This window comes from Zalophus californianus, chromosome X (genome assembly GCF_009762305.2).
Source record: "Zalophus californianus isolate mZalCal1 chromosome X, mZalCal1.pri.v2, whole genome shotgun sequence".
Taxonomy (NCBI): domain Eukaryota; kingdom Metazoa; phylum Chordata; class Mammalia; order Carnivora; family Otariidae; genus Zalophus; species Zalophus californianus.
The window spans coordinates 44,181,744-44,209,085 of NC_045612.1; the positions used below are offsets into that span (position 1 = coordinate 44,181,744).

General features: G+C 44.1%; 1 protein-coding gene across 1 annotated transcript; it reads left to right on the forward strand.

Moving 5' to 3' along the window:
• The first annotated feature begins 3,383 nt into the window (after nt 1–3,383).
• Nucleotides 3,384–25,654, forward strand: LOC118356543 (late histone H2B.L4-like). Its single transcript, XM_035725663.1, has 2 exons — nt 3,384–3,589; nt 24,830–25,654. The coding sequence occupies exons 1-2, from the start codon at nt 3,399–3,401 to the stop codon at nt 25,047–25,049; spliced, it is 411 nt and encodes a 136-aa protein (XP_035581556.1). The 5' UTR covers nt 3,384–3,398; the 3' UTR covers nt 25,050–25,654.
• The last annotated feature ends 1,688 nt before the right edge of the window (nt 25,655–27,342 follow it).

Below are 27,342 nucleotides of genomic sequence, written 5' to 3' on the forward strand. Positions count from 1 at the left end.
TTGATTGTAGCCATCCTGGTAGGTGTGAAGTGGTATCCCATTGTGGTTTTGATTTGTCTTTCCCCAGTGACTAATGATGTTGAATATCTTTTCATTTGCTTAGTGGACATTTGTGTATCTTCTTTGAAGAGATGTGCATTCAGATCTTTTGCCCATTTGTTAATGTGGTTATTTGTCACATTATTACAGAGCTGTAAGTGTTCTTCCTATATTGTAGAGACAAGTCCCTTATCAGATATATGCACATATACTTGTAAATATTTTCTCCCCTTCTGTGGGTTTTCACTTTCTTGGTGATGTTTTTTGAAGCATGGAATTTTTAAATTTTCATGAGGTTCACATTACCTATGTTTTTCTTTTATTGCTTGTGGTATCATATCTAAAATTCTGTTGCCAAATCTGAGGTCATGAAGATTTACCTTTATGTTTCCTCCTAATCGTTTTATATTTTAAACTCATATTTTGATCTTTGACCCATTTCTAGGTAATTTTAAATTTTTTTCTTGTTTTCTTAAAATTTTAATTCCAGTGTAGTTAACATGCCGTGTAATATTAGTTTCAGGTGTACAATATAGTGATCCAACAGTTCAATGTATTACTCAGTGCTCATCAAGATAAGTGTACTCTTAATCCCCTTCACCTATTTCACCAATCCCCCCCACCTCCCCTCTGGTAAGCATCGCTTTGTCTTCTACAGTTAAGCGTCTGTTTCTTGGATTGTCTCTGTCTCTCTCTGTCTCTGTCTCTCTCTCTCTCTCTCGCATTTTTACCCCTCTGCTCATTTGTTTTGTTTCCTAAAATCCACATGTGAGTGAAATCATATGGCATTTGTCTTTCTCTCACTGCCTTATTTTGCTTTTCATACATTCTCTAGCTCCATCCGTGTTGTTGCAAATGGCAAGATTTTGTTATATTTTATGGCTGAATAATATTCCATTATCTATATCTGTACCTCACTTCTTTTTTAAAGATTTACTTATTTGAGACACACACACACACACACACACACACACACACACGAGACACAAGTGTGCACGAGCATGTGGGGGCTGTCAGAGGGAGAGGGAGAGAGGATCCTAAGCAGGCTCTGCGCTGAGCACATAGCCCCACGTAGGGCTCCATCCTACGACACTGAAATCAGAACCTGTACCGAAACCAAGAGTTGGATACTTAACCAACTGCACCATCCAGGTGCCCCCATATCACATTTTCTTTATCCATTCATCTCCTGATGGACTTTTGGGCTGCCTCCACAGTTTGGCAATTGTAAATAATGTTGCAATAAACATAGGGTTGCACACATCTTTTGAAATTAGTGGTTTTGGGTTTCTTTGGGTAAATACCCAGTAGTGAAATTACTGGATCATATGATAGTTCTACTTCTTAATTTTTTGAGGAACCTCCATACTGTTTTCCACGGTGTTTGTGCCAAGTCTTATTCCTACCAACAGTGCATGAGGTCTCCCTTTTCATTATATCCTCATCAACACTTGTATTTTCTGGACTTTTTGATACTAGCCCTTCTGATTGGTGTGAGGTGATATCACATTGTGGTTTGATTTGCATTTCTCTGATGAGTAATGAGGTTGAGCATCCATTCATGGGTCTGTTGGTCATCTGTATGTGTTCTTTGGAAAAATGTCTCCTTAGGTCCTCTATCCATTCTTTAATCAGATTGTGTTTTTCCTTTTTAGTTGTTTGAGTTCTTTATATATTTTGGATATTCACCACTTACCGAATATATCATTTGCAAATATCCTCTCCCATTCACTAGTTAGACTTTTTCTTGTGTTAATGGTTTCCTTTGCAGTGCAAAAGCTTTTTATTTTTGCTTTTGTTTTCCCTGCCCGAGGAGACATATCCATAAATATGTTGCTAAGGCCTATGTCCAAGAGATTACTGCTTATGTTTTCTTTTAGGAGTTCTATGATTTAAAGTCTCACACTTAGCTTTTCAATTAATTTTGAGTTTATTTCTGTGCATGGTATAAGAAAGTGGTCCAGTTTCATTCTTTTGCCTATAGCTGTCCAGTTTTCCCAATATCATTTACTGAAAATAGTGGAATATCATTTATACTGTTATAACATTGTTATGAAATACTGTTATGATATTGGGAGGAAAGAAAATGCCCAGCAGTGGGCCATGATAGAGTCATTCTCATGGCATTGAGAACTCTAGTTATGGGACTCACACTCTCTCTGGGACCTGAAAATGAAATCAGTACAATTTGGTTGCTTTGGTGACATCTTAAGGTGAAAATGGTGTAGGCATAAATCAGCCAATGTGACGGATGACCTTTATGTGTATGACCTTTTCCAAAATTCACCCAGTGTGTTGCTTCTGGGATGCCTAGGACATGTACTTTATAACTTCTTAGTCCATTTCATAAGTCTCTTGGGCTCTCTTTAAAATTTTCTTTCTCTTTGTCTCTCTATAAGGTGTTCTGCACAATCTCTTCCACCTGTTTTAATTCACTAATTCTCTATCCAGCTGTGTCCTATATGCTGTCCAGAATTTCTTCAATCTTTTATTCCAGTGGTTATGAGGTTCTGTTCTAGAACATAAATGTTTCTTCAAAATACTTTGCTCTTGTAAGTAATTAGATATTTCTTCCTCATATTTTAGGTATCTTATCGCTGACTCATATAGGTTAAACATATTTTAATATATTTATATCTGATAATAAGCTTTTACTAGATATAGTTTGGCTTACTGATACTACTGACAGTGGCCTGCCTTTGGATTATGTCCTTGTTTAGGAGGACTTAATCTGTAGGTATATTGTTAAAGCCTCAATTAATGTTCAGCCACTCTAAAAAGAGGTAGAATTTGTTGTTCCATATGGCAGGCATGAATCAGTTTGTGGTCCAGATGACCTATAACTCTATGTGGCATGTTTCTGATAGAGGCAACACGAAGTTTAGAAGATGCCAGAATCCCACTGTGATTGGTGGATGGGACGCAGAAGGGTGTGCAATCAAATGCACATGTGACGTGGCCTGACATAGCGACGTGTTCCCTGCATTGCACTTTGTCCATTCAGATGTGGAGGTTGCCCATGACGACAGGAAATGCAGCGCCTATAAATGGGCCAGTGCCCCCAGCCGCCGCCATTGTCCTTCCTTTCGAGCTGTCGGGAAGGTGAGTCCCACATGGCTGAGCCTGGCTGTGAGACCTCTTCTTAGGAAAGCCTGGGCACAGACGGAGGATCCCACGGCAGCCGACCCGAAGAGCCCGAAGCAGAAAGAGCCAACGTGCCAGTGCTGCCGCCACTGCTGCCACCACCACCCTCTCAACAACACTGCCCCCCACCCCCGCTACAGTTTCACCACCTATTCCCCAGGGTTCTGAGGCATGTTCACAAGGGCCTGAGCCCCTCGCAGAAGACCGTGAGCGTCATGGATTCGTTCGTCAAGGACATCTTCGAGCACATCGCCGACGAGGCCTCTCGCCTGGCCCGCTCCACCAAGCGCGCCACCATCACCTCCAGGGAGATCCAGACAGCCGTGCGCCTGCTGCTGCCCGGGGAGATTGGCAAGCACGCCGTGTCCGGGGCCACCAAGGCCATCATCAGGTACACCTTCCGCCAGTGAGCTGCCTCCGGACCGCCTGACCACCTCGCAAACCAAAGGCTCTTTTCAGAGCCACCTCACTTGGCACAAAAAGACCTGTAACTCTCCAGAGACCCACCTACTCTAGCGTTTGGACCTGTGCCATTCTGCCCATCCTTATAACACCTTTGTCGTTTATGAAACATTACCAATTGTATCAACCCCACCTTAATGTATGTCTTTAGTGCAATTTGTTCCAAGCAAAATCATCAATTTCCTTTAACCACGTTGCAATCATTTCTTTGCGTAGAGTGCCATTTCGGTCAGTTATTGGACCTGTGCCATTCTGCCGATTTTTATCTCATTTGTGCCATGAATGAAACAGTATGAAACATCACAGCTCGACTTTAATATATGACTGTAGTGCAGTTTGTTCCAAGGAAAATCAGAATTTTCCTTAACCATAATGATTTTCATGGCTTTCCTAAATGGTCATTTCTCTTAATTATTTCTCCAAGTCAACCTTATGGGGATATTTTCTTAATGGTCTTTACCCTTTCCCTTTTATTCTCTCACTAGTGCATGGTGGAATTTTTGAGAAGTTCATTATGTCTGATATGGCAACAGATAAAATGCAGAAGTAGACGTAAAAATACATCTGAGTTCTTTAGGCTAGATATTAAGGAGATTTTCAGATATCTGAAACGATGTCAGTCTCCACTCTACTTTTTTAGAAAACATGTTTTTCACATGCACTTATATCATCATGATGTCATGGGTTTTTAAAAATTATTTAAAATAAATTGACCAAAATTTCTATTCTAATGTTTTGTTAAAGTAAACACTGTCAGATACAGCTGGCGCAAAAGTTCTTTGGCTTCCTATTAATTTTGAGACGTGTAAAGTTGTCCTGAGCCCAGAAATGGTTCTAGAGATTTACTCATTCTGGTGCAATCAGGTCAACTGAAAATAGCCTCTTTTCGGTGGTCAACTTTCAAAAACAATTCAATGCCTAATATCCATCAAAACTTCCAAATCATATTGCTAACTTAAACGTACTTTATAGAATCTTCAGTTGACTTTGGCTCCTTGGACTAATGCAAAATGAAGGGAATTAGTAATCTTAGTTTATCTGGAGACTTCTGTTGAATTAAATCTCACAAGTACACCCAACACAAAGTTGGGGGGGGTGAGGGACATTCAAATCATGATGTTGACAGAAACTTTCTTGTCACCTTCCTGACTGAAATAGGAACGACAGTAGCATTTCATCCGCAAACATGATATTAGGCTTTCGCTTGAGGTCTATGTGTTCACAATAACATCTTTGGTTTTCAAAGTGTTTTAGGTAACAGAATGGATCTAAAACATTCGCACGAGCTGTTTTACCACCTATCGAGATTAACATTTTTTTATATCGTTTGGCTTATTCCCATAAATCATATTATAAATTTTCCAATAGTAAATACTGCTAGCATTCTTGGAAGTAAATCCCGCTAGCATTCTTGGAAGTAAATCCCTTCCTCCTGGATGGCTTTTTCTCGACATTATTTGGGTCCTTTCCTGTGCTTGTTCCTGTGTGTAGTCAGCAACAGACTATAGAGCTCGGATTTCTCATGACTTCTGCACCCTTGGCCACTTGCTTTTCTCAACGGTCCCCAAGGTCTTACTGTGTCCTGGGGGCTTCAATTTCCCAGAAGCAGCCCGGACCCAAGGCTTAGTTGGGCTCCCTCTGCAGCAAGAGCGTGGACTGTGATAGAAGGCAAACCGGGGGCTAGTGGAGTGGGCTTGACCCCTTAGTCTTTCCTTCACCTGTTTATGTCTGGGTGTCCAACTCTCCATGCTCCTCATATGTGAGGCACAGCTGTGCTTGAGAGAGCCAGCTGTGCTCAGCCCTTCCTGCCCCCAACTAGGGCAAGTTCTGCATTCCAGGCCTTCCCCTACCTCTGTTCCTTGACCCTCCAGCCCCAAGAAGCTGGATTGTACTAGGAATCCCCTGAAAGCCACATTCTTAGTTTGTTTATCCCTTATTTCCTCTTCAAAGAGAGGCTGGCTACTCCTCCCAGGTCGGACCCCACCCTCACGCAGCAGATCATTGTCCAGCACATGTGTCAGGGTTGCCAACGGGCCTGAGGTGTGAGGTAGGGTGACCGTATAATTTCATGTCCAATTAATGCCGACGGTTTTGAGAGTAAAAGGGGTGCTCTACATAATTGTGCTGGGACAGCAGGCAAAATCAGGACACGAGGACTCCCTTCTAGGGAAAAGGTCTGGAGACAGAATAAGGGCATCTCTTGGGGCTTAGGGATTTGCAGAGCACAAAGTTTCGTAGGAAGATGAGAGTGCATCACCTTTTCCATAATCTGTTCTCTTTGAAGTGCGGGTGCCTTTGTTTCCTGGGGAAAAGTAGTGTGTTACGAGGCTGCACTGACAGGGAAAGGAGACACAACATGGTCAGCACAGCTGTTTGAATCCTACAGCTGCTGGGAACTAGTGGGACTGGGCTCTACAGCAAGAGTGATTAAGGGCACAGGTTCTGGAGTCAGATTAGACCTGGGTTCAAACCCCAGCTGTGCCTCTCCCTAGCTGTGGTGTCTTGGGTAAGTGACTTGACCTCTTTGAACCTCAGTTTCCTCCTCTGGACAATAGGGTCTACAAGATAGTTGAGAGGATTCAGTGGGATAATGCAGACAGAGGGCTCAGTGAATGGTGGCTATACTTATTCTCAGTCCTGAGAGGCATGCCCTGAGGCAGTTGGAGGGGTGGGGGGCGATGTGATTTGATGCCAGGCAGCTGTAGGGACTTGCTCTCCTGGCTACCTTGGTCCCATCTGTTTGCTTAAGGCTGATGGTGAGATAAGGGAGGACGACTCTTGCTTTCCTGAGCCTCTGTTAGTAAAGTTGCAGAGATAATGCTGCTCTGAGTTGCAAGGGGAAGTTGCTAGGGAGCAGTTGGAAAGTGTGCCTTGTTACCTTGCTAGCTTTGGGCATTGCTGACTCAGGCTTTTGTTGGCAAGCTGTTCCTCCTCACTCCCACTCACCCTCTCCCACTCACCCTCTCCCTATCCAAGTGCCATTCACCTTGCAAGTCTTGGCTCAGATCCTACCTCCTCTGTGAAGACGACCTGACCATCCCAGCCTACAGTGACTTCTCCCTCCCTGAGCCTCAGTACCTCCAACTGCAAAAGCGGGTGTATTCTTTATAATGCCCCTCCGGAAGGGCCATGATTAGGGCTGAACGAGGGAACAGATGTCGCATGCCAGGTGCAGTGTCTGGTACAGGCCTATGGTGAGTTCCCTGCTCCTTCTCTTCATACGCGTTGAACCCCCCACAATGTGTGCATCCTGGTCTTGATCAGATGCAGCTTTCTATTGGTAGTCATTTAGGAGTATGCCTGTGGTAGGTCTCTGTTCAATTGCAATGTCGCAGAAGTTAGGGGGCCGCATCCTACCCTTCCTCACCTTCCAGGATCTAGCACTACACAAATCTCCATAAGAACCTTTTTATTTTTTTTTTTAAATTGAGCTCTGGAAGACTCTACGCGGCAGGCACTCTCCTGTGTCTGTTTTACACACAGGTCCAGTCTTTACCCTTTGCCCCCATATTTTCCTTACAGGACAGGCAGGCATAATTCCTTCTGCTGAGAAAAGGGAGCCCCAGAGAGGTTGGGTTATCCACTACCCCAGCTCACCTACCTAACGCGTGGCCTAGCCAGGAATCAAATCCAGCTTTGACTCCTGTGCTAGACTGGGTCCAGTGAATGCCTGTGAATGTGGGGACGGGAGGATGCACAGAAGTAGAGGCCAGAATAGGAGTGCCTGCACCTTTACTTTTCCTTAGTAGAGGGAGGCTTGCTTGAGAAAAGCCTATAGGTAGTAAAGATTTAGGATTCAGAGGGTCCCCAAGCCCAGGTAAGGTCCCTCTTGGACAGGAAAAAGGAGGGCGGGGAGTGATGGGTCAAGCTAAGGCACAGGGAATTCCACAGTGGCTCCAAGATCCCAAAAATTAGCAGCGGAGGAGGTGAATAAGCAGGTGTCAAATGAGCCTCCTTTGAAGAGGCTTATTAACCCAGAAAGTTTTGAATTCCCTTGGAGTCAAGGCTGAGCATTTCACTCCAATAGAATACCGATCATGGGACCTATGATTAGGTGTGGAGATAAGCTCTGCTGCACTCTGGCATCAGGGGAGAGGATGGGCAAAGCAGAGGGGATAGGCCATTTAATTCAGCAGACCTCAAATCTGGTAGGACTTCAGACTGACCTGGGAACCCGTGGCTATGACCTCTCACAGCAGGCTCGGAGGCTGGTAATCTGAGGCTAAAACACAGTCTGAGTCCTAAACCTCCAGCCCGCGGCCTGAGCACTTCAGGGCCATGGGACTGTGCTCAGCCAGGCTTCACCTAGATCTAGTAGAGCTAGGCCTCCTACAGGTAAGTGCCTCAGGGGTCCACGAGCTGTGTCTTTGGTCCCGTCACATCTTCCAGAGGCCTCACTCGGGTCAGAGGGAAAAGCCCTTCTCTGGCTGAGCTCCAGGATTTCCAGCTCTATCCCTGCCCTGCCTCCCAGGGATTAGGATGCTGGCAGCCTCAGCGAGGGAGCCCGGGATATCCAGGCTCTCCCCCTGCCTCAACTGGTCTGCCACAGCAGCATCCAGCTACACTACCTGCTTCCATTCACAGGACCCCTCCAGCCCCCACCCCAGTCCGGGAAGCAGCAAGCTGGAAGAATCTAGGCTGCGTGTTAGGTAGAACAGAGGTCTAATCCTGGCTTACCTGCTTCCTGAACTGTGTGACACATGGCAATTGACTCAACTTTCTAATCCTAGGTTTATTCTTTGTCCATCCGGGATCTAGCCAGTCCTTACGTCATAGGGCTTTAGAGGTCCATGAGGGACATTATCATGCCCTCCCTCCCCACCTAACTTCCCAGAAGGGAGGAAAATCCACTGGCAGAAATGCAATAAAACTGTCACATCTGGGGGAGGTCATCTATCTAAACTGTACAACTTGGGATAGTAGTTTTTGTCGTTCCCTGCAACAGGATAAACATCCCCTTTTCCCTTAAGATCGGGGAAAAACAAAGGAAAACCTGGAATCGCCACTTTCAAGTAATTTTCAGCTCTCCAACCACCATAGTTTAGCCAGGCTATCCCCAAGAAGGGTCAGGAAATCTCAGGTTCGGGTTTACAGCACAGCCTGCATTCATCTATTCATTTATGCAACAAACATTTGCTGAGTACCTACTACATCAGGCACTGCTAGGTGGGGCGAATCACAGAAGGATAAGCTGAGAGCCCATAAACTGGTTAGAGTCTAGAGGGGGGAGGCAGATACTTTGGTCACAGAGATATAATATATTAAATGCTATGACAGAGACGTGCTCAGGTTATTTCGGGAACCTAGAGGAAGGGCATCGAACCCAGTCCAGGGGCTAGTTAGGAAACTCTTTCCGGAAGAGATAAAGTATAAGTTATGTGGGTTTTGTAGTGTTTTTCACGTTTCACGTCATATTTTGTTTGTTTTTTTGTTTTCAGTCCTGTTTTCAGAACGAGGAGGCAAGAGGAAAGGCAGATGTCTCAAGCGCAGAAACAGTATTTCCTCCCAATGTCATTTATCTGCAAATAGTGAAAGTTTGACGTCTTCCTTGCCAATTTGGATGCCTTTTATTTCTTTTCATGGTCTGATTGCTGTGGCTAGGACTTCCAGTACAATGTGGAGTAAAAGTGGTGAGAGTGGACATCCTTGTCTTGTTCCTGACCTTGGGGGGAAAGCTCTCAGTTGCTCTGCATTGAGGGTGATGCTAGCATGGGTTTTTCATACATGTGAGTTTTTTCATGGTAGCTGTGTGTTTTTTTTTAAGATTTTATTTATTTATTCATGAAAGACAAAGAGAGAGAGCAGGGAGAGGCAGAGGGAGAAGCAGGCTGCCTGCAGAGCAGGGAGCCCAATGCGGGACTCGATCCCAGGAGTGTGGGATCATGACCTGAGCCGAAGGCAGACTCTTAACGGAATGAGCCACCCTGGCGTCCTGAGCTCTGGGTTTTTATGGCTTTTCTTATGTTGAGGCATGTTCCCTCTAAACCTACTTTTGTTGAGGGTTTTTATCATGAGTGGATGTTGTACTTTGCCAAATGCTTCTTCTGCATCTATCGAAATGATCATAGGTTTCCTATCCTTTGTCTTTTGATGTGATGTATCATGGTGATCGATTTGCAAATATCGAGCCACCCTTGCATCTGGAGAATAAATCCCACTTGATAGTGGTGAATGATTTTTGTGCTTGTGTTGTTGGATTCGGTTTGCTAGTACGTTATGGAGGAATTTGTGCGTCTATGCTCAGCAGGGATGTGGGATACTGGCCTGGAATGCTCTTCTTTAGTGGTGTCTTTATCTGGTTTTGGTATCAGGATAATTTTGGCCGCATGGAATGAATTTGGAAGTTTTCCTTCCTTTTCTATTTTTTTGGAGTAGTTTGAGAAGAATAGGTATTAACTCTTCTTGAAATGTTTGGTAGAATTCACCTGTGAAGCCATCTGGCCCTGGACTTGTGTTTGTTGGGAGTTTTTTAATTACTGATCCGATTCCTTTGCTGGTTATTGGTCCGTTCATAGTTTCCATTTCTTCCCATTTCACCTTGGTAGTTTATATGTTTCCCTCGGAATTTAGCCATTTCTTCTAGGTCATTCAATTTGTTGGCAGAGTTCTTCATAATATTCTCTTAAAATTGTTTGTATTTCTGTGGTGTTGGTTGTTATTTCTCCTCTCTTTTGTGTGATTTTATCTATTTGGCTCCTTTCTCCTTTTCTCTTGATAAGTCTGACTAGAGTTTTCGCAATTTTACTGGTTTCCCACCACCCCAAACAACCAGCTCCTGGTTTCATTGATCGGTTTCATTGTTTTCTTCGCTTCTATATCATTTATTTCTGCTCTAATCTTTATTATGTCCTTCCTTCTGCTCGTTTTAGGTTTTGTTTGTTGTTCTTTTTCTAGCTCATTTAGGTTTTATTTGATATTTTTCTTGCTCCTTGAGGTAGGCCTGTAATTGCTATACACTTCCATCTGAAGTGCTTTTGCTGCATCCCAGAGGTATTGGACCACTAGGTTCTCATTTTCATGTGTTTCCATGTACCTTTTTAATTTCCTTTTTTATTTCCTGGAGAAGGAATTCAGGTGCGCACTAAACTTGTTGGGACCTCGGTCACAATATCTTCCAAACATTTCATTTCATTCTGCATTTTGTCTGCTGATTTTCAACGTCAAAACAGTAACAGATCTTAGGAGAGTCCTGTTTTTATTGGAATACTTCATATTGCACATCATTACCTTATTTCTGATGAGCAGTAAGTGCCATTGGATCAGGACATGCTAGAAACCAGGATGCTCTGGAGACCCAGAGTCAATGTGTCCATCTCTTAAAATGACACCAAAGGTAAAGTGGTCGTGATGGAAACACATGAGTACATAGGGAGAGAGGAAGAAAATGATGCCTGGGTTTAAATAGGCATGTGTAACAGGAGGTAGCAATATTGGAGCACCTTCCCTTTCTATTCAATTGATTTGTGTTGGGGGGGCAAATTTTTTTGGCAGGTCGGGAGCAGCACACAAGAAAGAGAGGCATAAATTGGACCAGTCCCTTTTCATTTATCTACCCAAAGACAGAATATTAAGAAGTTACAAATAAGAGTTGGGGGGTATTTCAACTGGTCATAAGTAATTACACATCTCATAACAGCTCCTGGTGGTGCTAGTTTGTAAACGCTGTAAGGAAGGGCCAGCAGAATGGGATAAACCAGAGCTGAATCTTATTTCCCCATGTTTTCTGCACAAAGCAAGAGGTGAGGATATGAGATTGGGGTGGTTGTCTGTGGAACTGCTGAAATGCCTGGGGCCCTATGATCCTTCAGGTGTGTCCACAAGAGATAACCGGAGATCCCAGAAATTCGCAAGCAGAGCTCTCCTGTGCGTGCCTGGCCTGCCCCGGTGGGGCAAGAGCAGAGTACTGCCCAGTAGTGCCCAGAGTAGAATGGAGAGAACGTAAAGCAGCCACGAATCCCCAGCGAGCCTCCATTCTGTCACAGTCACTGGAATACCTTTTCTTTATTCTTGCCAAGCAACCAGATGCTGATCTTCACAGATGGCAAAACCAATACTCACAAATAAATCAGAACAGGCCTGGGCACACAGGCCAGTTTGTCAGGACCGGTTTACGTACCTTTCCAAGTCACTACTATCATTGTCAGCTGCTCAGCCTAACACAACAGGTGCCACTACAGGAGAGGCGAGGGAGAAGGACGAGTCCCAGACGGCGCATTCCCAGTGTACCGCAAAGTCCTCTTCCTCCTGACAGCCTGGAACCTGCAGCTATCACAGATGGGTCCCCCTGAAGATCCTTTCCCGTCGTCGGGCTTTCCAGGCATTGTATCAACTAATCAGAGTTGGTATTAAGCTTCCTGTTGCCTCTCTCAGAAGTACTACAAAAACACGCCAGTGAGAAGAAAGGTCAACCAACAACACGTGTTCCCTGATGCCCCAGCAGGGGAGCTTCGGGAAGACTTCACCAGAAACACCAAAGATTGTAGGCTTTTCAGCTTTGGCTTACTGAGAGAGTCTGACCTCCATATCCCAGGCCCCTAGTTCCAGAGGAATGACTGGCCAATTTGGGGCCATCTCTCCTACTACTCAGAATGGACTGTTGTCCTGGGCTAAGCCACCATGGCTTGGGCAGGAACTCTCACAAGGCCAGCAGAGTACTGGTGCAAATCAAGAGATATAATTGACGAGCCCCAGCCCCGAGTTCTGACCAAGACCCTCAGGAGAAATGGCAAAGACCATAGTCTCCAAACACAGCACACAAAGAAGTAGTCATAGAGATAAAAACACCAGAAAAGTTTTTAGTGTTTTTATCAGCATTTGCCAAGTTTAAAATTGTTTTCTTAACAGTAGTTAGGTTGTAAAAACAATACCCACACACTAGAATTGCTGACCAAATATAAGTGTTGTTGGCTGGAAAACAAAACAAAACAAAACACCAATTTACCCAAGTTGTCTAAGAAACCACCAGAGGGACCTATATTACTCAACTCTTATGATCAGACATTGGATGTGGCCATCAGGGGAAGTCCCAGAGCTCGGACAAGGCAGCTCTCTGTAGTCGAGGGAGCGCCTAAAAGGGCTAATGGCCAAGGACTGTCAGCTGACTGCACTCTCAGCAGCTGAGGCGGAGTCTGTCTTTGAGGAGAGTTCTGGTTGGAACATCTTCATATCTATGATAGCCTCATTATCAAATGATACTCTGGCCACCCAGGCAACTGTAGTTTGACAGTGGCTTTCTCTCAGCACTAGCTTTTGGCTTCCATTTCTTGGTGAAAAGAGGTATGTTATCACATTATTTGGTATTCCATTTTTAGGCACCGTGCCCTGTTGTCTGCTATCTTGCTCTCTATGCTTATATCCTGGCTTTACTACAATGCATCCACGTGTGCTTCCTGAATCCGGGATGTCATGGCTGCCTTAAATTTGGGGAAATCACCAGACATTTGTCTTTGAATATTATTCTTCCAAACTTCATCCAAGTTTCTGCTTCTGGAATGCCGCTGAGATGCACTTAATAACTACTTACCCCATTCCTTAAGTCTCTTTGCCTCACGTCCATCCCATTTTTGTCTTTATCCTTCTATGAGGTGTTCTGTCTTATTTCTTTCACCTCTCTTCTAGCTCACCCATTCTCTCTATCTGGTATGTGTCCTTTGTGTAAACTTTGGTGGATCTTTTAATCTAGCGGTTAGTATTTTCAAGACTAGAAAACCATTTAAGACATTTTTGATAACGAGTCACTTCCTACTCACATTTTACATGTCTTGTAATTATTTTTTAAAGATGTTACTTATTCATGTGTCAGAGAGAGAGAAAGCGCACAAGCAGGGGGAGCGGCAGGCAGAGGGAGAAGAAGGCTCCCCACTGAGCAGGGAGCCTGATGTGGGACTCGATCCCAAGACCCTGGGATCATGACCGGAACTGAAGGCAGATGCTTAACCGATGGAGCCACCCAGGTGTCCCTCTTCTAATTATTTATATGAAAGTTTTAACCGTGTTTGGAAGTTGGCATTTGGTCATAATTCTTTGGAACTTTCCAGTTTGGTTTCTTGTTTAATTTTGAGAGGGGCGGCTTGTTTTGGGATTGTCTGCTTGTGTAGGAGGACTTTATCTGCAGGAATCCTGAAACAGCCTCAATTAAGGTTACTCCTCCAGGAAGAATTAGAAGTGCATTTGCCATGTGTCTGGGTTTCTGACCAGGAACTGTTGGCATCATGCTGGCAGTGCTAACCTGAACCCCAGAGCTACACCAGGACACTCGTGTGAATGCACATTCTCAGGGAATTTTTTCCCCCCTCACTCAGAACTAAGGACCGGGAATAGAATTTTCCTTGGCATCTCCTTTTCCCAGTAGGAAACTGTCCAGTTTTCTCAAAGTCTGTAGTCATTCAAGCACCACTTCACGCAAAGCCGAGTATGTAATGCGATGGGTCTTACTTGCTCAGGCCCATGTAGCAAGAGGTAAACAACAACAAGAACAACAACAACAAAGTGTACATTCAAATAGCCTGAGTTCAGATACATGGTCGGCATCAAGGGAAATCGTTTTACTACTATCAATCTGAGCAATTCTCCTCTGACCTGATGGAAGTGGTGGGAGAGACGTCCACGCACGGGCCTGGATTCATATCCTTCTCCTCATGGTTAAAAGCATACAACTAATCAAACAAAGAAACAAACAGCAGGTAAAGTATAATTCCAGTTTCCCACACAATTGCAGAGGCTGAGTACCCAGTAAGACTCTTACTGGTTCAGCCTGAGACATCTGACCGCACCCTAGGCCCAATGATGTGGGTCACTAGCTCCACATCTCTGATTGGCTAACTCACAGCTGACTGAGGCTTGAGTTGCCTTGACTAGAAGCCTCCATCATCCTCCTGAATCCGATCTGTAAGTCCTGAAAGTTTTTGACTTCCACAAGAAAAGATTACAGTCTTGGGAAGAATAGAATCAGCTAAATCTGGCCTACTTAAAGTGTTAGCTCCAGTTACCAGGGAGCCTGGAATAGGAATTGTTTCCTGAACTTTTTGATTCAGCGATTTCTGTACTGAGTTTGGGTCCTGTCTTCTGTTTTTCCATGAATTCCGTAACAAAAGTAATGTTGAGAAAGTTGGATTGGTGGGGCACGTGGGGGCTGCGTTCTTTAAGCGGCTGCCTTTGGCTCCCGTCATGATCCCAGGGTCCTGGGATCGGGCCCCTCATCAGGCTCTCTGCTCAGTGGGGAGCCGGCTTCTCCTCTCCCTCTGCCTGCCGCTCTGCCTACTTGTCCTCACTCTCGCACTCTCGCTCTCCATCAAATAAATAAATAAAACCTTAAAAAAAAAAGTTTGATTGGGGATGGTCGACTTACTAGTACTAGTTTCCCAGGGTTGTTGCTTATAATTTGTTACTTAAGTGACAAATCCACTTCTCTCAATCAGTCCTTGCCATTAACCACACCATTAGAGAATGAATGCTCACCAGATGCCCTTTGTCCTCAATTGCCTTCAGAAATGATCAGGGGTACTCATTTCCATTTTGGCTAGGCCTCAACATCCATTTTCCCTCACTGCATCTTGGAGTTTGTATCTGTCACTCACCTTCACACTCCCAGTCTTCACGGTCTATGTGGTGCATTCAGTATTGTTTTACTCATACTCCTATTTGGTTTCTGCAACCCTGGAGCAAAGCACCCAAAGGAGTGCCAAGCTGTCCTAACGGATTCCATTTATTAATATGAGTTCTCACATAAAAAGCTACATATGAGACCGGTACGTAAGAGCAAGACGCAAAACCTTTGTGTGTCACATGGACAAACACGGGGACTTTGAAACACCAGCAGTGAGCATGACAGAAAGGAAGTCCCTCAGTGGAATGCTGTTTATGCAAAGAGGCTCACCGTTGTATCTCTGAAAACGGGCATGGTGGTGAAGAGCCTTTAGCTCCCCAAATATTTTTCCCCATCTTGAGGCACTACCAAGGACAATTTACTGGTTGTTGATTTCCTGATAATGTTTCCCACTGGCCTTAGAGAATAAATTCCGTACTTTTCCAAATCCTTTCATTAGATTTTTCAAATATTCCAGAGAAACAATAAGCAATAAACCTTACGAGGGTGGCCACTGATCCTAAATTCTTAGTGTAATGATCCCGAGGAGAACTCCGGAGGTATAATGGCTCATCCGTGTTCTTCTACATTGGACCAAAGAAACAACAAAACAACAACAAAAACCCAGACTTGGCACCTAGTGATGGAAGAGGCATTGCACCCCTTCACGTCTTTGCTACACACAAAAAGCTTCTCTGGTATCCTTCGTTTTCTGGAACTGCCCACCCTATTTTTCTGGAAGTCATAATGTTCTGCCATAGCTAAATAAGTTTTGTGATGTGACACTCCAGGTGGTTCCTGGGGCACTTCTGATGGGCTAAGGAAAGTTTTTGGAATTTTGTTGGAGATTATCCAGATTTGTTTGACAGGGAATGTCATCGTTCACAGGGGCATTTACAAAGTATTTCAAGAGTACAAAAGCCATTCTCAAAATATCGACCAAATATGGATTGCCAAAAATACCGTAATCAATTTCTAAAAATTGAAATCAGAGTATATTCACTTTTGCAGAGATAGGAAGCTAGAAAAATAAAAAATACGATATTTTAAAATACAAAAAAATTCAGCAATATTAATACCGTCTTGACTAAAAGGGTGGTGAATGAGGTCACCTCACTTCTCTAACGGGGCAAAAAGTAATCGATATGATGGAAGAAGCAGAGCATGTGCCCATGTACAGCTCGACTTTCGTATCTCACATGGGTTGTTCTATCCCCCACCCTACCCTCCACCTGCACCAAAATCATATGAAGACATCCTTAACCCCCAGGACCTCCAATGGGATCATATTTGGAGATAGAATCATTAATGAGGCAATCAAGCTAAAATACCCTCTTTCGTACGGACACTAATCCAAAATGACTTTTGCCTGTATAAAAGGGGGGAATGTTAACACAAAGCCATGCGCATAGAGAAGAAAATGTGGAAACAAAACAAAACAAAACAATAGGAGAAGTCAGTAATTTAAGAACCCGAGGGAGAGGGACCAGGATCTGATTCTTCCCTCACACATCTCAGAAGGAAGTAACATGGCCCATAACCCTTGATTTGGACCTCTAACCTCCAGAACTGTGAGACAATATATTTCTGTTAAGCTTCCCAGTCTGTGGTACTTTGTAAGGAGAGACTTAGCACACTCATGCAGATTTTGATGCCAGAAGTGGGATGATGTTGTAACAAAGACTTGAGTTGGGTGTGGCTCTGAAACTGGGTAATGTGGAGGGCGGGGAAGAAACTGGGTAGTGTGTAAGGAGCTTAGCGTTTTTGAGATACATGATAGAACAAGCTGAGATTGCTTTGAGGGACTGTTGGATGAAATATGGACATGAAGTGTATTTCAGGTGAGGGCTCCTACAGAAAAGAGGAGAGCTATGGGGAAAGACTTTATCATCTTAGAGAATGCATAGAGCATCATGAAAATTATGTTGCTAGAAATGTGAGTGAGAAGGGTGCTTCTGCTGAGATAGCAGATGGAAATTAGAGGCATGTTATTGGAAACTTGAGAAATGGCCATCCTTGTTATCAGGTGACAGAGTATTAGCCCCCACCATGTGCCAGTGTTTTGTGTTTGGTGAAGACTTGAAGGTTCACATGATGAGCTGGGACAGATAACCTGAGGGGATTTGTAAGCACCGGGTTTAAGGCATGGCCTGGTCTCGCCTTGCTGCTCATAGTAAATGCCAGAGGAGAGACGTAAATTGAAGAAGTTAGCGTGAAATGAGAAGAAACTAGCATGCGATGATTTGCAACCTTCTCAGCCTAACCAGGTAGCCTGCTTTGGAAAAAGGGCCAAGGGTGTGCCTGGAAAACCATCAGTTGGGAGCTTAAGCATGTGACACGTGGGTCCAATCGACCATCTCAGCAGGAGCCCGGAATGGAGATATGGCATTGGCGGCTTCGCTGCTTCTGCTTCGGGCTCTTCGGGTCTGCTGCTGTGGGTTCCTCCGTGCCCGGGCATTCCCCAGAAGAGGTCTCACAGCTAGGCTCAGCCCTGTGGGGCTCGCCTTCCCGACAGCCTGGAAGGGAGGACAATGGCGGCTGCCGAGGGGGCGCTGGCCCGTTTACAGTTGCTGCATTTCCTGACGTCACTGGCAACCTCCATATCTGATTGGACAAAATGCAACGCAGTGGAGCGGGCCTCTATGCCAGGCCGTTCCCCCTGTGATGGCATACCCTCGAGCTTCACATCACATCGGACAATCAGAGAAGGATCCAGTGCCCACTTAACTTGTTGGGACTTAGGTCAGAAGATCTTTCAAACTTTCCACTTCATTGTGCATTTTGTCTGCTGATTTTCAACATCAAAACAGTAACAGATCTTAGGAGAGTCCTGTTTTTATTGGAATACTTTATATTGCACATCATTACCTTATTTCTGATAAGCAGTAAGTGCCATTGGATCAGGACATGCTAGAAACCAGGATGCTCTGGAGACCCAGAGTCAATGTGTCCATCTCTTAAAATGACACCAAAGGTAAAGTGGTGGTGATGGAAACACATGAGTACATAGGGAGAGAGGAAGAAAATGATGCCTGGGTTTAAACAGGCATGTGTAACAGGAGGTAGCAATATTGGAGCACCTTCCCTTTCTTTCAAATGCTTTGTGCGAGGGGGGGTGGCAAATTTTTTGGCAACACAGGATCCACAGACATTGGCCAAAAGTGTGGTGGGGTGACCAGGGCTCAACCAAAAATAGCCTTCCTGTGTCTGTAGATTAAGGGGAAGGTGGTGTGATAGTCGACATGTCTGCCTGTGGGTTTCTGTTGAAGCATTTCCTTTGGACCAGGGTGGTTTAAGTGTCAACATGCATATGTCACAGTGGGACCTGTCCCAATCATTTTGCATCAAAATAAGAAGATCCTTGGCAATTAAGAGAACTAAGGTGACTCTTTCCTCTACCTCAAGTGATTTGATGGAGAGGTGGACTTAGGGTAATGGTAATGCACACTAACACTCATTGTGTTTTTCTTCTTGGCGCATGGGCTTTTTCCTTTCTTTGTTTCCTTTTCCTATAGGTACATGCTGAATTTCAAAGTAGATGTTGATTATCCAAGTGCTTTCCATTTAATTGATTTCCAGCTTCCTATATATCTGTGAAGGGAGAACGCACTGTAGGGCTGGGGCGGGGGGGGGCTTCAATCCCTTGAAATTTGTTACAGGTTGCACGAAAACAATATCTACTCACATGGTCTTCCCTCTGTGAGTGTCTGTGACTCCAAATCTCTCCTTTTCCTAAGGACAACAGTCCTATTGGGTGAGGCCTACCCTAATGATTTCACCTGCACATGACCACCAGGGTAATGCCAGGGTAGTAGTCTACCATCAAATAAGGTCACATTTAGAAGAACGAGGGATCAGGAATACAACATATCAATTATGTGAGCACCAAGTTCAACCCATAAGAGTCAGCCCTCTCGCCCCCCAAATTCATGACTTCACGTACAAGTGCATTCATCCTATGTGAATGTCACCAAAATCTTCCCCCATTCCAGCATCAATGCAAAGGCCAGATTCATCTAAATATCCTGTACACCAGATGAGGGTGCATTTCCAGCTCTGATTAATGCTGAGGCGTAATTCCTGCCCCGCTGAGAACGTGTGACAGGAGACAAGAAGTTACCTGCTGCCAAAACACAATGGACGGACAGGCACAGGACAGTCACTACTATTCCGAAATCAAGGTATTGGAAAAGGAAACAAGGGTTCGTGGGCCCAGAGCAAGTTTGGGTCCTAGTAGGAAACATTATATTAGATCATAAGGTTGCTTCTTCCATCATATCGATTACTTCTTGTCCCGTTAAAGAAGTGAGGTGACCTCATTCACCACCCTTTTCCTCAAGACGGTATTAATGTTGATTAATTTTATCATATTTTTTATTTTTCTAGCTTCCTATCTCTGCAAAAGTGAATATACTCTGATTTCAATTTTTAGAAATTGATTACGGTATTTTTGGCAATCCATATTTGGTCGATATTTTGAGAATGGCTTTTGTACTCTTGAAATACTTTGTAAATGCCCCTGTGAACGATGACATTCCCTGTCAAACAAATCTGGAGAATCTCCAAAATTCCAAAAACTTTCCTTAGCCCATCAGAAGTGCCCCAGGAACCACCTGGAGTGTCACATCACAAAACTTATTTAGCTATGGCACAACATTATGACTTCCAGAAAAATAGGGTGGGCAGTTCCAGAAAACGAAGGATACCAGAGAAGCCTTTTGTGTGTAGCAAAGACGTGAAGGGGTGCAATGTCTCTTCCATCACTAGGTGCCAAGTCTGGGTTTTTGTTGTTGTTTTGTTGTTTCTTTGGTCCAATGTAGAAGAACACGGATGAGCCATTATACCTCCGGAGTTCTCCTCGGGATCATTACACTAAGAATTTAGGATCAGTGGCCACCCTCGTAAGGTTTATTGCTTATTGTTTCTCTGGAATATTTGAAAAATCTAATGAAAGGATTTGGAAAAGTATGGAATTTATTCTCTAAGGCCAGTGGGAAACATTATCAGGAAATCAACAACCAGTAAATTGTCCTTGGTAGTGCCACAAGATGGGGAAAAATATTTGGGGAGCTAAAGGCTCTTCACCACCATGCCCGTTTTCAGAGATACAACGGTGAGCCTCTTTGCATAAACAGCATTCCACTGAGGCACTTCCTTTCTGTCATGCTCACTGCTGGTGTTTCAAAGTCCCCGTGTTTGTCCATGTGACACACAAAGGTTTTGCGTCTTGCTCTTATGTACCGGTCTCATATGTAGCGTTTTATGTGAGAAGTCATATTAAGAAATGGAATCCGTTAGGACAGTTTGGCACTCCTTTGGGTGCTTTGCTCCGTAGTTTCAGAAACCAAATAGGAGCATGAGTAAAACAACACTTAATGCACCACATAGACCATGAAGACTGGGAGTGTGAAGGTGAGTGACAGATACAAACTCCAAGATGCATTAAGGGAAATTGGATGTTGAGGCCTAGAAAAAATGGAAATGAGTACCCCTGATCACTTCTGAAGGCAACTGAGGACAAAGGGCATCTGGTGAACATTCATTCTCTAATAGTGTGGTTTATGGTAAAGACTGATTGAGAGAAGTGGATTTGTCACGTAAGTAACAAATTATAAGCAAGAACCCTGGGAAAATGGTACTAATAAGTCGACCATCCCCAATGAAACTTTTTTTTAAAGGTTTTATTTATTTATTTGATGGAGAGAAAGAGTGCGAAAGTGAGGACAAGTAGGCAGAGCGTCAGGCAGAGGGAGAGGAGAAGCAAGCTCCCCACTGAGCAGAGAGCCTGATGAGGGGCCCGATCCCAAGACCCTGAGATCATGACCTGAGCCAAGACAGCCACATAAAGAACGCCGCCCCCACGTACACACCCAATGCACCTTACTCAACATTAATTTTGTTATGGAATTCATGGAAAAACTGAAGACAGGACCCAAACTCAGTACAGAAATCGCTAAATCAAAACATTCAGGAAAGAATTCCTATTCCAGGCTCCCTAGTAACTGGAGCTAACACTTTAAGTAGGCCAGATTTAGCTGATTCTATTCTTCCTAAGACTGAAATCTTTCCTTGTGGAAATCACAAACCTTCAGGACTTGCAGATCGGCTTCATGAGGATGATGGAGGCTTCTAGTCAAGGCAACTTAAGCCTCAGTCAGCTGTGAGTTAGCCAATCAGAGATGTGGAGCCGCTGACCCACAGCATTGGGCCTAGTGTGCGGTCAGGTGTCTCAGGCTGAACCAGTAAGAGTCTTACTGGGTACTCAGCCTCTGCGATTGAGTGGGAAATTGGAATTATACTTTACCTGCTGTTTGTTTCTTTGTTTGACTAGTTGTATGCTTTTAACCATGAGGAGAAGAATATGAATCCAGGCCCGTGCGTGGACGTCACTCTCACCACTTCCATCAGGTCAGAGGAGAATTGCTCAGATTGATAGTAGTAAAACGATTTCCCTTGATGCCGACCATGTATCTGAACTCAGGCTATTTGAATGTACACTTTGTTGTTGTTTACCTCTTGCTACATGGGCCTGAGCAAGTAAGAACCATCGCATTACATACTCGGCTTTGCGTGAAGTGGTGCTTGAATGACTACAGACTTTGAGAAAAATGGACTGTTTCCTACTGGGAAAAGAAGATGTCAAGGAATATTCTATCCCCGTTCCTTAGTTCTGAGTGAGGGGAAAAAAAAATTCCCTGAGAATGTGTATTCACACAAGTGTCCTGATGTAGCTCTGGGGTTCATGTTAGCACTGCCAGCATGACGCCAACAGTTCCTGGTCAGAAACCCAGACACATGGCAAATGCACTTCTAATCCTTCCTGGAGGAGTAACCTTAATTGAGGCTGTTATACGATTCCTGCAGATAAAGTCCTCCTACACAAGCACACAATCCCAAAACAAGCCGCCCCTCTCAAAAGCAAACAAGAAACCAAACTGGAAATTTCCAAAGTATTATTACCAAATGCCACCTTCCAAACACGGTTAAAATGTTTATATAAATAATTACAAGAGGGACGCCTGGGTGGCTCTGTCGGTTAAGCATCTGCCTTCAGCTCCAGTCATGATCCCAGGGTCCTGGGATGGAGTCCCACATTGCACTCCCTGCTCAGCAGGGAGCCTGCTTCTCCCTCTGCCTGCCACTGCCCCTGCTTGTGCGCTGTCTCTCTCTGACACATGAATAAGTAACATCTTTAAAAAATAATTACAAGACATGTAAAATGTGAGTAGGAAGCGACTCGTTATCAAAAATGTCTTAAATGGTTTTCTAGTCTTGAAAATACTAACCGCTAGATTAAAAGATCCACCAAAGTTTACACAACAAAGGACACATACCAGATAGAGAGAATGTGTGAACTAGAAGAGAGGTGAAACAAGTAAGACAGAACGCCTCATAGAAGAATAAAAACAAAAATGGAATGGAAGTGAGGAAAAGAGACTTAAGGAAAGGGGTAAGTAGTTATTAAATGCATCTCAGCGGCATTCCAGAAGCAGAAACTTGGATGAAGTTTGGAAGAATAATATTCAAAGACAAATGTCTGGTAATTTCCCCAAATTTAAGGCAGCCATGACATCCCGGATTCAGGAAGCACACGTGGATCCATTGTAGTCAAGCCAGGATATAAGCATAGAGAGCAAGATAGCAGACAACAGGGCACGGTGCCTAAAAATGGAATACCGAATAATGTGATAACATACCTCTTTTCACCAAGAAATGAAAGCCAAAAATAGTGCTGAAACAAAACCACTGTCAAACTACGGTTGCCTGGGTAGCTAGTGTATCATTTGATAATGAGGCTATCATAGACATGAAGATGTTCCAACCAGAACTCTCCTCAAAGACAGACTCTGCTTCAGCTGCTGAGAGTGCAGTCAGCTGGCAGTCCTCAGCCATTAGCCCTCTTAGGCGCTCGCTCAACTACAGAGAGCTGCCTTGTCCGAGCTCTGGGACTTCCCCTGATGGCCACATCCAATGTCTGATCAACAAGAGTTGAGTAATATAGGTCCCTCTGGTGGTTTCTTAGACAACATGGGTAAATTGGTGTTTAGTTCTGTTTTGTTTTGTATTCCAGCCAACAACACTTATATTTGGTCAGCAATTCTAGTGTGTGTGTATTGTTTTTACAACCTAACTACTGTTAAGAAAACAATTTTAAACTTGGTAAATGCTGATAAAAACACTAAAAACCTTTCTGGTGTTTTTATCTCTATGACTACTTCTTTGTGTGCTGTGTTTGGAGACCATGGTCTTTGCCATTTCTCCTGAGGGTCTCGGTCAGAACTCGGGGCAGGGGCTCATCAATTATCTCAGTTGATTTGCACCAGCACTCTGCTGGCCATGGGAGAGTTCCTGCCCAAGACATGGTGGCTTAGCCCAGGACAACAGTCCATTCTGAGTCCCAATTTCTGGGATCTCTGGTTATCTCTTGTGGACACACCTAAAGGATTACAGGGCCCCAGGCATTTCAGCAGTTCCACAAACAACCACCCCAATCTCATATCCTCACCTCTTGCTTTGTGCAGAAAACATGGGGAAAAAAGATTCAGCTCTGGTTTATCCCATTCTGCTGGCCCTTCCTTACAGCATTTACAAACTAGCACCACCAGGAGCTATTATGAGATATGTAATTACTTATGACCAATTGAAATACCCCCCCACCTCTTAATTGTAAATTCTTAATATACTGTCTTTGGGTAGATAAATGAAAAGGGACTTGTCCAATTTATGCCTCTCTTTCTTGTGTGCTGCTCCCCACATGCCAAAAAATTTGCCCCCCCCACACACAAAGCAATTGAATAGAAAGGGAAGGTGCTCCAATATTGCTACCTCCTGTTACACATGCCTGTTGAAACCCAGGCATCATTTTCTTCCTCTCTCCCTATGTACTCATGTGTTTCCATCACCACCACTTTACCTTTGGTGTCATTTTAAGAGATGGACACATTGACTCTGGGTCTCCAGAGCATCCTGGTTTCTAGCATGTCTTAATCCAATGGCACTTACTGCTTATCAGAAATAAGGTAATGATGTGCAATATAACGTATTCCAATAAAAACAGGACTCTCCTAAGATCTGTTACAGTTTTGATGTTGAAAATGAGCAGACAAAATGCACAATGAAATGGAATGTTTGAAAGATCTTCTGACCGAGGTCCCAACTAGTTTAGTGGGCACTGGATTTCCTTCTCCGATTGTTCGATGTGATGTGAAGCTCGAGAGTATGCCGTCGCAGGGGACACGGCCTGGCATAGAGTCCCGCTCCCCTGCGTTGCACTTTGTCCAATCAGATATGGAGGTTGCCCGTGACGTCAGGAAATGCAGCGTCTGTAAATGGGCCAGCGCCCCCTCGGCAGCCGCCATTGTCCTTCCTTCCGAGTTGTCGAGAAGGCGAGCCCCACATGGCTGAGCCTGGCTGTGAGACCCCTTCTGGGGAATGCCCGGGCACGGAGGAACCCACAGCAGCGGACCCGAAGAGCCCGAAGCACGAGCAGCCAAGCCGCCAATGCCGCCGCCGCCGCCGCCACCGCCGCCGCCGCCGCTGCCCCAACAGTTTCGCCGCCTACTTCCCCAGGGTTCTGAAGCAGGTTCACGAGGGCCTGAGCCTCTCGCAGAAGACCGTGAGCATCTTGGATTCGTTCGTTAAGGACATCTTCGAGCGCATCGCCGACGAAGCCTCTCGCCTGGCCCGCTTCACCAAGTGCTCCACCATCACCACCAGGGAGATCCAGACAGCCGTGCGCCTGCTGCTGCCCGGGGAGATTGGCAAGCACGCCGAGTCCGAGGCCACCAAAGCCATCATCAGGTACACCGTCTGCCGATGAGCTGCCTCCAGACCACCTGACCACCTTGCAAACCAAAGGCTCTTTTCAGAGCCACCTCACTTGGCGGGAAAAGGCCTGTAGGCTTTAAAAAGTGGGACAAACTCTAGAGTTTTTGTTCTCGTTGTGGCATTCTGTGGATATTTAAAGTAGTTTTACTTTGAACCAAACATGATCGGCACTGCTTTCATCTATATTTGCGTGCAGTTTTTCCTTTGGACAACTGTGGACTCTGCTTAACCATGCCGCTTTTCTTGGCTTTCCTACGCGGTCATTTCTGTTCGATGTTTCTGTAGGTCCGCCATAATGGGGGTTATTTTTGTTATAATGATGTTTACCTTTTTCTCTCTCATTCTCTCATGAGCGTGTGGTGAATTTTCCAGAGGTTCGTTATGGGTGATATGGCAACAGATAAAGTGCAGAAGCTGAAATCAGAATCCGTCTGACTTCTGTTAGGCGGGTTATTGAAGGGATTTTTAAGTATCTGAAGCAACGTCAATATCCTTTATGCTCTTATAGAAAAGATATTTTTCATATGCATTTGAAATTTATGTTAACGTGATATAATGGGTTCCTAGTACAATTTTTAAGTGGATTCTGGAATACATGTGAACATTTCTGTCTTAATATTTTGTACAGTAAATACTGGCAGATGTTATTGACAGTACAGCTTCGGTGGTTCCTCTTTATTTATTTACTTGTTTTTTGTTTTGTGTGTTTTTTTAATCAGGTCTTTTATTTCAACAGCAGAGAAAGCAGTACTGTCCTGTTTGTGATAATATCACCGTAGCACTATACAATGTTTGTTAGTTTACAGCATAATTGTACAGGTACTATTTTATCTGGTGTTTACAACAATGCTATCATAACTAGTTTATTACAGAAGCAACTAAGATCCAGAGAGCACAGACTCCCAAGACTCGTAAGTGCAAGGTCAGTTCTTGAACACAGGAGAGCCTCACGCTCCACCAGGGTCCATAAGAAAATGTGGAGAAAAGAGATACAATTGAAGTAATTTTCCTGGTGCTGAAGAAAACTGTATTCCGTTACTTCTTACCACCTCTCATTTAAATTCGTCATCTCCTTTATCTTCTCACCCTACCCCCACCATTCTTACTACCAAAAGATTGAAAATATGGCTCATTCATTCACTCAACAGAATCCTTGGTATCTACTGTATCTGGAATAGGCACTGCAAATATGTCTATGTGTAAACAAACAAACAAACAAACATAAAAGCCATGCCTGACTTCAGGTTGCATTTGCTTAGAGTCTCCTAAGGTTCCCTGTTTCTTTCTAAGAGTGTAAAGTTTCCCAAGGTAAAGCTGTCCTAGGTGTTTACTCATTTGCAGGGCAATCAGATCAACTAAAACTATTTAGGGTCTCTTTTTTTTTTTTAGCGTTTACATCATCTTAAAATTTAATTTGCAAATATTCACAGATACCTTTCCACTGTAATGCTGATAAAGAAATTTCTTGTCACTTTCTGGCTCTAATAAGAATGATAGTAGCATTTCATCAGCAAACGTGGTATTAAGATTTTGTTTGAGATCTATGTGCTCAGAATGACAATTTTGGTTTTCTAAGCCATTTCAGGTAACTTACTAGATATCAAACATGCCCTTCCAGTAGCTTCAGCAGCCATTGCAAACACTCTTTTCTCTTGGTTTATTTAAGTAAGTTATCGATGTTCCAATATTAAAATTTCCTTAAATTTGTGGAAGGAAACCCCTTCATCGGAGGCACTTCGAAGAAGTTTGTAGCCCGGAGATACGTATTGAGTGGTGTGTTTGCTGATGTCGTTTAGGCCTACCTTCCCCAATCAGAAGTGATCTGAAAGCTGTAAGTTCATCTGAGCTCTTTCATTACTCCCAATTTTATGAGCATTCACAACTATTTCTTAACCTCATTGAAATGCAAGCCCAACACTAATCGCCCTACTTCATTCTCCAACTCATTCCTCTTTCTTCAAAAGGAGTTGTTGTCACAATCCCTGAGTGAGTGATTTTGCATTTTCTCACACGAAGGGCTCCAAGATGCCCTAAGATTAAGAATGTCAATGTGCTGCCTGGAGCTTTCTGCTCTACCTACCTTTAGAAGGTGCTCAAACAGGTTCTCCCTGATGACAGTATCTATTCTGAGGGTATGACCATCATGTGCCCCGCTGTTAGTGATCGTCTCCATCATCGAGTGAACTGCTTTTGAGAGTACTCAGTCAGGAGATCCAAGTTTTGTTTTTACCGGGAATGTGAACTTCCTGAGAAGAGAGACCTTGTCTCCTTTGCTGTCATATATC